This window comes from Leopardus geoffroyi, chromosome B2 (genome assembly GCF_018350155.1).
Source record: "Leopardus geoffroyi isolate Oge1 chromosome B2, O.geoffroyi_Oge1_pat1.0, whole genome shotgun sequence".
Lineage (NCBI taxonomy): Eukaryota > Metazoa > Chordata > Mammalia > Carnivora > Felidae > Leopardus > Leopardus geoffroyi.
The window spans coordinates 33,530,277-33,544,111 of record NC_059332.1 but is presented as its reverse complement, the minus strand read 5'-3'; the positions used below and the strand labels follow the sequence as shown (position 1 = coordinate 33,544,111).

At 40.2% G+C, this 13,835-nt stretch overlaps 1 protein-coding gene across 3 annotated transcripts in view; it reads left to right on the top strand.

Moving 5' to 3' along the window:
* The window catches only part of ILRUN (inflammation and lipid regulator with UBA-like and NBR1-like domains), a 96,960-nt gene that overhangs the window by 24,722 nt on the left and 58,403 nt on the right, over positions 1–13,835 (top strand). The window contains exons 1-2 of one of the 3 annotated variants that reach the window (XM_045497971.1): positions 949–1,039; positions 11,492–11,498. The exons of the other annotated variants lie outside the window; for them this stretch is intronic. Of the exons in view, the coding sequence (XP_045353927.1) occupies positions 964–1,039; positions 11,492–11,498 (83 nt within the window). The 5' untranslated portion in view covers positions 949–963. Of the gene's footprint in view, positions 1–948; positions 1,040–11,491; positions 11,499–13,835 lie in introns of those variants that run through there. 3 annotated transcript variants of the gene reach the window in all.

The following is a 13,835-nucleotide window of genomic DNA, read 5'->3' as shown; positions in this document are numbered from 1 at the left end:
CGTATAACCTGAAAGATGCCATATTAATCGTTTTCACATGTACAGTTCAGTTGTGGGAAGCATGTTGTACAACCAACGTTCAGAACTTTTTCGTCTTGCAAAACTGAAACTCAACCCATTAAACAGTAACTCTCCATTTCCCCCTTCCCTCTGCCCCTTTTAGTCATCCTTCCACTTTCTGTGTCTATGAATTTGATTACTTTCATATAGGTGGAACAATTGTGACAGCTTATTTCACTTAGTATAACATCTTCAAAGTTTAGTATGATTTTCCTTTATTTTGTTTAAAGTTTTATTTAAGTAATCTCTACATGCAACACGGGGCTAGAACCCACAATCCCCACAATCAGGAGTCGCATACTCTTCTGACTCAGCCAGTCAGGCACCCCAGATTTTCCTTTTTTTTTTTTTTTAATGTTTATTTTTGAGAGACAGAAAGAGCGTGAGCAGGGGAGGGGCAGAGAGAGAAGGAGACACAGAATCTGAAGCAGGCTCCAGGCTCTGAGCTGTCAGCACAGAGCCTGACTACGGGCTCGAACTCCTAACTGTGAGATCATGACCTGAGCTGAAGTTGGACGCTTAACCAGCTGAGCCACCCAGGCGCCCCCAGGTTTTCTTTTTAAAACTGAATAATATTTTAGGGTGCCTGGGTGGCTCAGTTGGCCAAGCATCTGACTCTTGATTTCGGCTCAGGTTATGATCTCAGGGTTTGTGAGTTCAAGCCCTGCATCAGGCTCTGTTTTGTCAGAGCAGAGCCTGCTTGGGATTCTCTTTCTCCCTCTCTCTCTGCCTGCCTCCCCCCCATCATCTCTCTCAAAATAAATAAACTTAAAAAACAAAACAAAACAAAAAGACAATAATATCCCATTGTATGTGTATACCATTTTATTCATCTGCTCACCTGTTGATGGAGACTTGCTTTCCTTCACTTTTTGGCTGTTACGAATAATGCTCTAAACATTGATGTGCAGTTATCTCTTTGAGATTCTGCTTTCAGTTCTTTGGGGTATATACCCCAAAGTGGGATTCCTGGATTTGAGTTAAGTTTTAATTTACCTTTCCAGCTCCTCTTCTGCCTCTTATAATAGACTTTGCACCGCATGTACAGACTCTATCTCTGGAACTTACTATGTAATTTTGGATTAATCTAGACCTATTATGTTGTAGGTAACAGAATCACTCCATTTTTATTTTTTAATTTTATTTACTTATTAAAATTTTTTTTGAGTTTATTTTGAGAGAGAGAGAGAGAGAGCATGCCAGTGTGTGAATGGGGGAGAGGCAGAGAGAAGAGGGAGAGAGAGGATCCTAAGCAGGCTGTATGCTAACAGCATAGTGCCTAACATGGGACTCGATCCCATGACCCATGAGATAATGACCTGAGCTGAAATCAAGAGTCAGATGTTTAACTGACTGAGCTACCCAGGCTCCCCTGTTTATTTTTAGAGGGAGAGAGTGCAAGCAGGGGAAAGGGGCAGAGGGAGAGAAAGAGAATCACATTCAGTGTGGAGCCTAACGTGGGGCTCAGTCCCACAACCCTGGGATCATGACCTGAGCCCAAATCAGGAGTTGGGCGCTCAACCAACTGAGCCACCCAGGCACTCCCAAACTCACTTCAAACTGGATAATGCTAAAGGTGTGTATGTTGGAGTTGGGGGAGGTATCTTAAAGATGTTGCTATGTTACACAGAACCCAAAGACCTGAATATGTTTGGGCTTCAGGAAAAACTGGACTTTAAAATAACTCAGGTTTCTGGCACCCGGGTGGCTCAGTTGGTTAAGCATCTGACTTCGGCTCAGGTCATGATCTCGTGGTTGGTGAATTTGAGCCCTCCCATCGCGCTCTCAGCTGTCAGGGCAGAGCCTGCTTGGGATCCTCTGTCTCCCTCTCTCTCTGTCCCTCCCCTGCTCATGTGCACATTCTCTTCCCCTCTCTCTTTCAAAAATAAGTAAATATTAACAATTTTTTTAATATTTCTGGTTTCTTTGTATGTCTGTTCTATGTAGGTGTTTGCAGTGGTCTTCTATCTCTGCTGAATGGAACTGTGACTGTCCAAAGCTCCTAAATATGTAGTTTATAGTTCATATACTGTGGGAAAAACTTTCACTTCTAAATTCTGGGGTGCCCCCACCCTCACTTAACTGTGGAATGACCTCACTGTGTCCTGAGGAATCATATGTGGAAATGAGAGCATTGTCTCAATAAGTAACAACTACAAATGCTGTCATCTCTCTCCCCAATGGGATATGATTCTAGTCAGGTCCAGCTATCATACTTTGACTTATTGTTAAAGGTGCCCCATCCCACCAGCTGAAGGCCTCAGGATGATAGCCGTGCTTTCCCTGTTTTCTTCTTTTTTTTTTTTATTTTTTTAAAAATTTTTTTTTTTTCAACGTTTATTTATTTTGGGGACAGAGAGAGACAGAGCATGAACGGGGGAGGGGCAGAGAGAGAGGGAGACACAGAATCGGAAACAGGCTCCAGGCTCTGAGCCATCAGCCCAGAGCCTGATGCGGGGCTCGAACTCACGGACCGCGAGATCGTGACCTGGCTGAAGTCGGACGCTTAACCGACTGCGCCACCCAGGCGCCCCTCCCTGTTTTCTTCTTGATTGGTCCAGATAAACATTTGCATGATCCTGCAGCCTGTAGGCTAAATGATAGTTCATTTTTTTTTTTTATTGTTATCATTCCTCTGCCCTCTCTAATATAATCCCATCATGAGAGGAAAAGCAGATAAAAAGGAGAAAGGAAAAATACTATATTTTGGTTACAGTTTATTCCATTTATTAGGCACCTTCTATGTGCCGGGCACTATTCTCAGCTGGGGGTTATAAGCAGAAAGAATACAGAGCATGTGCTATCTTCTACAGGACAGGAGCAGTAAAATACAATCAACAAGTCTCGTGGTCACCTGTTAACTCATTTCACTGTTAGAAGATTGAAGGCTTTAGCCTGGCTTGCCCCCAAAAGATTTACCATGTCTGATATTACTCAGGACCATCCTTGAGAGGAGCACAGGGGACAGGATGGGAGATAGTTCTTTTTATGAGGGCTGTGCTGCTTTAGCTTTCTCCTTCCAATAAGATGCCACTTTTTGGACCTAGGGTTTGACTAGGAGTGTAATAATTACAGCCTCCTAGAGTGCCTGGGTGGCTCAGTTGGTTGAGCATCCAACTCTTGGTTTGGCTCAGGTCATGATTTCATGGTTTGTGAGTTTGAGTCCCACGTAGGGCTCTGCACTGCCTGTGTGGAGCCTGCTTAGGATTCTCTCTCTCTCTCCCTCTGCTGCGTGCTCTTTCTCTCAAAAATAACTCACACTTAAAGAATTACAGCCTCCTGATGATGGCACTCTTTTCAAACATCAGTTCACTGCTTATCCATTGCATATTGGTGCATTCCCTTTGAAGCCCAACCCCAGTAATATTTAGGCTTTTTAGTCTCTAAGATTGCTGAAGAGAATACCTGGGACCAGGTTAATTCTCCTTAGTTTTGCTTATCTTCCCAGCTTAAAGGTCTCTACCTCAGGGCAGGTGGAAAATTCTGGATTTAGAGCTTTCTCAAACCTCTGTGGAATGTTATCCCCATAAATTTACTCCCTCCCCAGCCTTATTTCTGTCAGATACACTTTATAATGAGGGGAGGGAATGGCAGTTTGGGGGAACCCTATGCAAAGGTTTTGAAAGGGGTTATCTACATCCTATTCATCAGGGTCTCCCTGTTTCTTAGTGGCACAAGGAATTCACTTGGTGAATTTCAGCAGAGTAATTATCTGATCAATAGAGGTTTCGGATCCATGGCTTTAGGGCAGAAAGGCCTTTGCTTAATCATTATATTCTTGTCTTATTTGTCATATCTCCTCTCTAGGAGACTGGATTGGACAGGATGGTGTTTTGCAGATTGGATTGTTTTGTAGAACCTTACTGAAGTTAGCATAGTCTTCTGTGGGCAATTTCTTTTTGTTGCTCAAAGCTCCTAAAGCACCATGTAGCTTTGGAGTGCATAAGGAGTGTAACCAACTGCTTTGCCACACACAAGGACTGCTGGCTTCTCAGCCTGAGGTGGGAGAGGCCTCTTTTCATTTTGTCACACACTTAGGGTTTGTTCCTTTTGCAATACCTCAGTCTTGTATCAGTTAGGACTTTTTAGAAGTGGTGAACAGAACCTTGTCACACTAGCCTGAGTGAAAATGAGAATAATGAGGACACTGGGAAGATATATTAGAACCTAAGTTAGAAATTCATTTGGGCCTCAGAAACAACCAGAACCAGGGACTTAAATGTTGTCAGTCCTCTCTTTTTCTGGCTGCTTGTGAGTTTGTGGTCTTTTTTCTCTGAAGACTGCTTTTCTGTGTCTTTTAGTCCCATGGGCAAAACATGGCACTAAAAAGCTCCCAGTACAGGGAGAGATTGCCATCTCTTTCGGCTCCAGTCCCAAAGTTTTCGGGGAAGCATTCAGATAGATTCAGCTTTGGGTCAGGCATTCATTCCTGGACTATCAGTTGTGGCTTGGAGCAGACTGACTTATTAATACGTTATGTTCTTATTTTATATGTGCTTTCCCGTGGACAAGGACAGCAATCCCAGAGAGAAGAGGCAGCTCTTCTTCGTCTGTGGGCCTTTGCACGCACTCTCCCTCTATTTAACTGCTCCTTCCTTCCTCTAGGTGGTAAACAAGTCCATCAGTTTTGATATTATCTGGTTAACGAAGCTTTCCCTCAGTTACTAAGTTTGAATTAGGTGTTTCCTCCTCTGTACTTTCATATTCCTTGGTTGTTTCTTCTCTGACATTTATCACATTGAGTTGTGATTATCTGTTCCCAAATCTTTCTTAATAGATTTTACATTCCTTTGTAGCAAAGACTTTGTCTTATTTATTTTTATGCTTACAGTACCTATAGTCATGAATGAGTTAAAACTTAAATTAAAAAAAAAAAGGGTAAATGTTGTATACTTACTGATTGGCAAAGAAGGAAAAACTTTGTGCTTATAATATACTTTGACAGATTCTAAGATAAATACTGTTGGTTCCTTTAGTCCTAGAAACTGTTTGGTGGGATTAGGAGATATCATTTAGGGTGATCTTGAGCATACGGATATACCACACTTGAGGTATGGTGAGGTGCTACGCGTGTCTCAACTTGCTCTCCCACTTAACCCAAATCTGAGCTTCACTGTTGATTGGACTTGACATGTAAAGTGTCACCAAGAGTCACCAAGAGCTACCAAGAGCTAGGGTCTTAAATAGCGAAGGATCCTACCCACACCCAAGAGTTTGTCTGGCTTGTTTTTTTCCCTCGAAAATAGTTGATCTTCTTCAACATGCAATGCTGGGGCAGCTGGATAACCACAGGCAAAAGAATGAAGTTAGACCCCTGCCTTACTCCTTATACAAAAATTAAATAAAATGGGGCACCTGGGTGGCTCAGTTGGTTGAGCGTCCGATTTTGGTTCAGGTTATGATCTCGCGGTTGACGAGTTCATGCCTCGCGTGGGGCTCTGTGCAGACAGCTCAGATCCTGGAGCCTGCTTCAGATTCTGTGTCTCCCTCTCTCTTTGCCCCAACCTCTCTCATGCTCTCTCTCTCTTTCTCTGTCTCAAAAATAAGTAAACATTAAAAAAATTAAATAAAACAGATAAATGGCCTAAATATAAAAGCTAAAACAATCACACTATTACAAGAAACATAGGGATAAATCAGCATGACATTGGATTTGGCAATCATTTCTTAGATTTGACATCAAAAGCATGAGCAGCAAAAGAAAAACTAGATAAATTGGACTTTGTCAAAATTAAAGCTTTTGTGTATCTAAGGACATTATTAAAAAGAGAAAAACCAGCTTATTTGTAAGTTGTCTATCTGATAAGGGTCTACTGTCCAGAATATATAAAGAACTCTTACAACTCATCAATAGGAAGATAAACGGCTCAGTCAAAAAATGAACAAAGGATTTCTCTGAAGAGGCTATACAAATGGCCAACAAGTAAATAAAAAAGATGTTTATGGTCATTGGTCATTAAGGAAGTGCAAATCAAAACCACAGTCAGATATTACTTCACATTTCGTAGGAGGCTATAATTGGAAAAAAAAAGTGTTGGCGAGGATTTGGAGAAACAGGAACATTTGTACATTGCTGGTGCAAATGTAAAATGGTTCTGCTATGGAAAACAGTTTGGTGACTCTTCAAAAAGTTAAGCATGGGGTGCCTGTGTGGCTCAGTTGGTTTAGTGCCTGGTTCAGGTCATAGTCTCAAGGTTTGTGGGATCCATCCTCCCATCAGGCTCTGCACTGAGCATGGAGTCTGTTTGGGATTCTCTCTCCCTCTCCTCTGCCTCTCCCCCCTCCCCTCCCAACACAAAAACAAAAAACAAAAAAAATACACACACACAAAAGTTAAACATAGGGGTGCCTAGGTGGCTCAGTTGGTTAAGCGGCCGACTTCAGTCAGGTCATGATCTCATGGTTGGTGGGTTCGAGTCCCACATCGGGTTCTGTGCTGGCAGCTCAGAGCTTGGAGCCTGCTTCAGATTCTGCATCTCCCTCTCTCTCTGCCCTCCCCCTGCTCATGTTTTCTCTCTCTCTCAAAAATAAATGAACATTAAAAAATTTTTTTAAAAGTTAAGCATGGAATTACCATATGACTTAACAGTTTTACTCTTAGGTGTATATCTAGAGAAATGAACCCATATGCTCACACAGACAGTTGTATGGAATGTTTGCGGCAGCATTACTCATAATAATCAACAAGTAGAAATAGCCCAAATGCCCATTAACAGATGAATGGGTAAACAAAATGTGGTTGTGTACATTTCATGGAATATTATTCAGCCATAGAAAGGAATGAAATACTGATCAACAGATTACAATTTGGGATGAATCTTGAAAGTATAACACTAAGTGAAAGAAGCCAGACACACAGGGTCACATATTATATGATTCCTTTCATATAAGTTATCCAGAATAGGCAGATTCATAGAGACAGAGAGATTAGTAGTTGCCAGGGAATAGGGGGAAGGAGGAATCAGTAATGATTACCTAATGGGTGTTCTTACTGGGTATGAGGTGATGAAAAAGTTTTGAAACTAGAGGTAGTGGTTGCACAACATTGTACATACACTAAATAACACTAAAGTATATACTTTAGTTAATTGTATGTTATTTGAATCTCACCTCAATTTTTTTTAAAAAGAGAAAATAGTTGATCATGACATTATCTAAAGGCACTTAGAAACTAAACTTCTGTAATGCCAGTGTTGAATCTGCAGTGTCTTTAGAATCTTTTTTTTTTTTTAAACTAACAATAAGCTAATTTTATTATCTCCGATGACAAGAATTACCCAATGTAAGTTGGCTTTGGGGTTGCCAGTTTAATTTAGTGGTTTATATCATCAAGCACACAACAATTATTTCCTTCTTTCTGATTGATCATCCTTAACATATCAACCTCATCCCCATCCCAGTAGGTCTCCTCATGTTTCCAAGATGAATTCTACTTACTGAATTTTCTTGATATCTTCCAGTGGCAGGAAAAAGGGTTCCTTCTCTCTTTTTTTTCATTTGCCTTTTTATTAACTTTTCAAACCTACAGAAAAATTTAAAGAATTGTAGTATTTACCCTTATACTTACCACCTAGATCCAACAGTGGTAAACATTTTTGTCATAATCTGTTTTCTCTATATAAACATCTTCTGAATCATTTGAAAGTTGTAGGCGTCACAACCCTTCATCCTTAAATATTTCATCATGCTTCTCCTAAAAATAGGCATTTAAAAAATTTTTTTTAACTTTTACTTATTTTTGATAGAGACAGAGCATGAATGAGGGAGGAGCAGAGAGAGAGAGGGAGACACAGAACCCAAGGCAAGCTCCAGGCTCTGAACTGTCAGCATAGAGCCCAATGTAGGACTTGAACCCATGAACTGTGCATGACCTGAGCCGAAGTCGGACGCTTAACCGACTGAGCCACCCAGGTACTCCTAAAAATAGGTATTCTTTCAAGTAACCACATACTGAGATACAAAAATAATTTACAAAAATTTTTACTAATAAGAAATATCTAATCTGTGTTTAAGTTTCCCTAGTTGTCTCCAAATGTGTCTTTTATAACCCTTTTTTTGTGTTTTTTTTTTTTTTTTAATTTTTTTTTTTTCAACGTTTATTTATTTTTGGGACAGAGAGAGACAGAGCATGAACGGGGGAGGGGCAGAGAGAGAGGGAGACACAGAATCGGAAACAGGCTCCAGGCTCTGAGCCATCAGCCCAGAGCCTGACGCGGGGCTCGAACTCACGAACCGCGAGATCGTGACCTGGCTGAAGTCGGACGCTTAACCGACTGCGCCACCCAGGCGCCCCTTTTTTTGTGTTTTTAATAAATCAGAACCCAATTCTGAAGGACCGTGTATTCCTTTTGGTTGTTATATCTCTTTAAATCTAGAACAGTGCCACCACCTTGCCTTTTTATGGCAGAATGCTTGGTTTTTACTTTCTATTTGGAAAAGGTATAACTGCTGATGGTAGGTAGAAAGATCAATTCTAGGGGCGCGTGAGTGGCTCAGTTGGGCATCCAACTTCGGCTCAGGGCATCCAACTCACTGCTCTTGAGTTCAAGCTCCGCATCGGGCTCTGTGCTGACAGCTCAAAGCCTGGAGCCTGCTTCGGGTTCTGTGTCTCCCTTTCTCTCAGCCCCTCCCCTGCACGTGCTCTGTGTCTCTCTCAAAAATAAATAACAACAACAAAAAGGATCAATTCTAAAAAGTAATAAAAATAATGGATCAATAGATAGCCAGGAAAAGAGAGAAGAAACAATCTTGGACTTGCTAAGGCTCTAAGAAGTAGGTAAATGTTGGTGTGAACTTGCTCCTCTTAATGAAATGTTCACAAGTTCTTTTTTTTTCCTCACTGTGTTCACATACTAAATAGTGTCATCCACAAGTTAACTTTTAGGTTTGAAAATGTGGAGTCTTCTTTAGCCCACTCCTGTTCCCTACCTGCAGTCATCTTTTTGGTTTAATGAATTTTTAGTTTCTTCACAGTAGTCACAAGTACTTACTTATTGACTCTTCTGGTCTCCGTGTTTAATTCCCACTAAGTTGATGTTGGAAAGCCCTAGTAAGACCCTTACCTATTTTATTGATCCCTTTTCTAGTCAGATTTTTCAGTCATTCAGAGATAATTGCAGTCACACTCGTGGGCTTGTGGCCTTAGTAGCAGTATCATTGGCATTGCAAAGGTGAGAGAAACTTCTTGTGGTTTGGAATAAGTATTGCTTACAGTCCAAAGATGCTACTGTTTGTGCTTAACTGGATTAGTTCATTATTCTGATTTCCCATTTGTGCCCAAAATTTGGGTAGTTTTCTTTTTCTCTTAAATAATTTGGATCTTTTTAAGTTTTTTGTTCAGAGAATGGAAAGAAAAGATACCTAATTTTATTTTCCTGGGAATCTGAGCTAATACTTAGACTTTTGATACTCCCTCTTGAATTCTGATTTCCTGAATTTCTTAACTCTTTTCTACCTCCATATTTTTGGATGATGTTCCTGACTATATATGCAGCACATAGATGAATTTTCTTCATAATATCAGTAATCTGATCTATGTATGTATATACATTGTACAAAAATAAATGTTCTGTGTTTGTGAATTTTTGCAAGATTAGATACTTGACCATTTTCAGTAGTTCAATTTAAGGGAAGGTTACAACTAATTTGTTTATAGAATTTATGATGGTAATTATTATGTTCTTAAAACAGGTGTTCAGGGGCACCTGGGTGGCTCAGTCGGTTAGGTGTCTGACTTCGGCTCAGGTCATGATCTCACGGTTTGTGAGTTCAAGCCCCACATCAGCCTCCATGCTGATAGTGTGGAGCTTGCTTGGGATTCTCTCTTTTCCCTGCCCCTTCTGCTCACTTGCTAGCAAGCTCTAAATAAATAAAATAAAATAAATAAAATATTATTTTTTCACATATATGTATAAAAGAAAACAAAGTGTTCAGAGTGTTACTAGGTAATTGGAAAGTTCTGGATAAGTTAAAAGTTTTATGCCTTTGAATAAATTCTCCTAATAATTGACGGTCTAGCCTGGGGCAAATTATTTACTTGTCAGTGCATTAAGGCTTCCTGTATAAAATTAATGTTTGGCAATATTGCTTCTGAGTTATAAAACTGCACTTCATAAGAGAACACTTATCAACATCACCAAATTCTTCTACACTGAATCAGGTTAACCTGATTATCAGAATAGTTGAAGCTGTTGTGCACCAAGCCCATTTTTTATTCAAGTAGGAAAAGCTGCCTTGGGCTGATAGCCTCAGTATGAGAGGCAGTTGGTGTTACCCTTTTTGAATGTCCCTGGTTTGCTGCAGTCTGCTGGACTTTAGGCTTTGTAAAGGTAGGGGCCTCACCCGTCTTGCTAGCTGTTGTATCCCTAGTCTCAGGTTGAGTGCTTAGCACATGAATAAATGCTCATTATTAAATGTTGGTTGAACACCAACCCTAAGGCATTTACACACATTGTCTCATGCAGTTTGCACAGCCAGCCCTATAATGCCAACTTGGTAATATAAAATATAAATCAGCCTTTTGATACAAAAAACTCAGCTTTGTAGATGAGTAAATGGACATAGATACATAGCCCCTTGTTCAAAGACCCACAGCCAGGTGTAGGAGCTGCCTCCAAACAAAGCCAATGTAAAATTTTGCCATTTTAACCATTTTTCAGTGTACAGTTCTGTGGCATTAAGTTTATTCACAGCCATCACCATCATCTTGGCCTGTGCCCTTTTCCCTGTTGGTACACTGCCTTCCTTTGTTCTTCAGGGTGCTTTTGGTTTAATCTGAAATCAGGTTAAAACTTCTTCGAGTGCAAACAGTGAGGGAACCTGGAAGCTTAAACTTTCAGACTAGGCTGAATACAGAGTCTGTGTTCTCCCTTTTCCCATTTCCTCAGCCAGCTCTATTTCACGTAGAATTTCTTGTTGGCTAATAATAGCTGAGTATGTTGATTTGAACGGGAATACATGCTATCATATCTACTTGTTCTCACATTGAATTGGAGCTGTTTGGTCTATTTCTGCCGTTGCTTGGTCCAGTCAGGCAGTGATCTAAGTGGTCCAAGTGGGAGAAATCGTGTACCCACATTTTGAACTGTGTACCTGCCATATGGGTTAGAGCGCCACTGGGCTAAAGTCCACTCTTGGCCTTGTACTTGGGAAGTTAATTTGCTTTGTCATCCTCTACTCCTGCTTCCTGCCAGGAGTCCAGTTTAGTACTTTCATTTTCACTTTGGGATTTAAAAGTGTTTCTTAATCTTTCTCTAACTGAATTATGTATATAATACAGGTACAAAGGAATGGTTTTGTTGACTTAGCTTTGGGATGAGTTGGTCTGTGTGAAACAAGATTTGAGTTAAGGGGACAGATCTGCCTAAGGTAGTTGAACTTATTCATGTTTCTGCTGCAGTGGTCTTGAAGTCCTTTCTGATATCAGGCAGAGCCAAGTGGTGAAATATGACACATGCTGGGGATGAGAATTGGCAATTGTCCTGAGTGCACAAATAGTTTCTTCCCTCCCGAGCATATTTTACAGCCAAGTGAACAGAAAACAATTCAGCAGGCTACTTGCTGGAGTTCTGTGGCAGAAAAATCATCTTTATAAAAGGGTGGACACATAGCTTTTACACAGAGTTTTCAGAAGAACAAAATGCAAACTAGGCTTATTTTCCTTTTCCTCATTTTATCCCTGATTCCTAAGTGTAAGACTGATTCCAGATACACTCCTAAGGCCTGTTTGTGGGTGGTAGAGGCTGGGCGTCCCCAAGTTTGACCAGTCACGTATTACTCATTTTGGATCACAGTCAGCTAGCGAAGGAAGTTGCTGAGAAGACTAAAGTCCAAGCCTTCCTATTGAATAGTCAAGCAAACAGTTTGGCCCCTGGCCGAGCTCTGCTGCATGTATATTTTATTTAGTACACACACAACAGGCAGGCAGTTGTTGGTGGTGTAATTCCGGTCAATACTGACTAATATGACAGGCCACCAATGCATGAGACTTGACCTGAGGCAGCTGCTCTAAATATAGCCCTCCTTTCTGGCAGCTGCAAACACCTGGAGGAGCAGGCAGGCCCCCAGCAGAAAAGTATTTGCTGTTAATAGTATGTCTGTTGAACAGTTGTATACTGTCAGCTTATTTCATGCTATGTTTATGTGTAATTAAAAACAACCCACTGGATCCATTGGCTTATGTTTGGGTTATGTTTAGAAAAATGCAATTTGTGTTGTTGTCTACTGTGGGGACTGGAGATGATGTCACTAGTTTAAGTAAGACCTTAAGAGGAGCAGTTAATGTAATTACTAACAATTTCTTTGATCTTTCTAATGAATACAGCTTGCTCAAACCCCTTAGTGGCCTTTGGTTTCTGGCATGGATGAACACGCTGTCAATCATGTGTTTCTGTTCAATTAGGGACTCTGGTTTGTATGCTTGGTAGTTCCTTCTGACATAAGGGGGTTTATGAGTAATTAAAAAGAACACCAACATTTACAAAATGGTGCTTCCAAAACAGAAACTACAAAAGCTTATAAAAACATGTAAGAGATACTTAACCTTTCTAGTAATAAGATAAAACCATCTTAAAATAAGAAACATCAATGTTTTAATTTTTTTATTTATTTTTAAAATATTTATTTATGTTGAGAGAGAGAGAGCGCGCGCGCATGCTAACGGTTGAGGGGCAGAGCAAGAGGTAGAGAGAATCCCAATCAGGCTCCACACTCAGCACAGAGCCTGACACATGGCTGGATCCCATGACCAGGTCATGACCTGAGCTGATATCAAGAGTCAGGTGCTTAACTGACTGAGCCACCCAGGCGCCCCAAGAGGAAACCATTTTAAGGCCTTACTGAGATCTTCCCTTTTACCTGTCAGATTGACACAGATCTAAAATTTTGGAGGAACACTGTTGATGAACAAATGAGGGAATATACACTCTCATACATTCTTGGTGGGAGCATTCATTAAGTGTACAGCTTTATTGAGGGAAGTTTAGATACATCTGTTAAAACCACAAATCCATGCTCCTTGACCTAGCAGTATCACTTATAGGAATTTATCCTATAGATGCATTTGCATATATATATGTATGTATATATATATATTTTATATATTATATATATATTGCATATATATATAAGCGATATGTGCTTAAGCTTATTTATGGAAGAATTAAAGATTGGAAACAAACTCATAAGTGGACTCGTTACGTAAATAATGATGTATCTGTACATTGGATACAGCTATAAAAAAAATATTCATTATGTACTGATAGAGGAATGTCTTCATGGGAATAAAGGGAATAAAGCAAAGGACAATGTATAATATATCACTAATTGTGTAAAAGGGGAAGAAGAAAGAATATCATTTGCTTGTATATGCATAAGGAAGTTCTGGAAGGGTATTTAAGAAAGTGATATGAACAATTATGGGTATGTGTGTATAGGAAAGAAGAGATAAGATGGCTAGTTTTCACTGTACAAAACTTTCTGAACCATCTGCATGTATTGCCTTTTCAAAAAATTAAGTACTTGGAATGTTTTTTAAAATCGAGCTTTTTTGAATTCCAGGCACAGTTATAGAGGAGCTCTCTTTTTCTTTACCCGTACTTGCTATCCTTGTGGGTAAAAGAGAGATTTCTTCATACTGTTGCTGATGATGCTGATGTTTCTTACTTTTTATGTGGGCACCCTGGGGGAAAAGTGTTGCACAGGTTTGTTAGTCCTGGGTTTTTCCCTGTTGTTCCTCAGCCAGAATCGGTGGCTCTGAAGATTTATATACCAAGAGC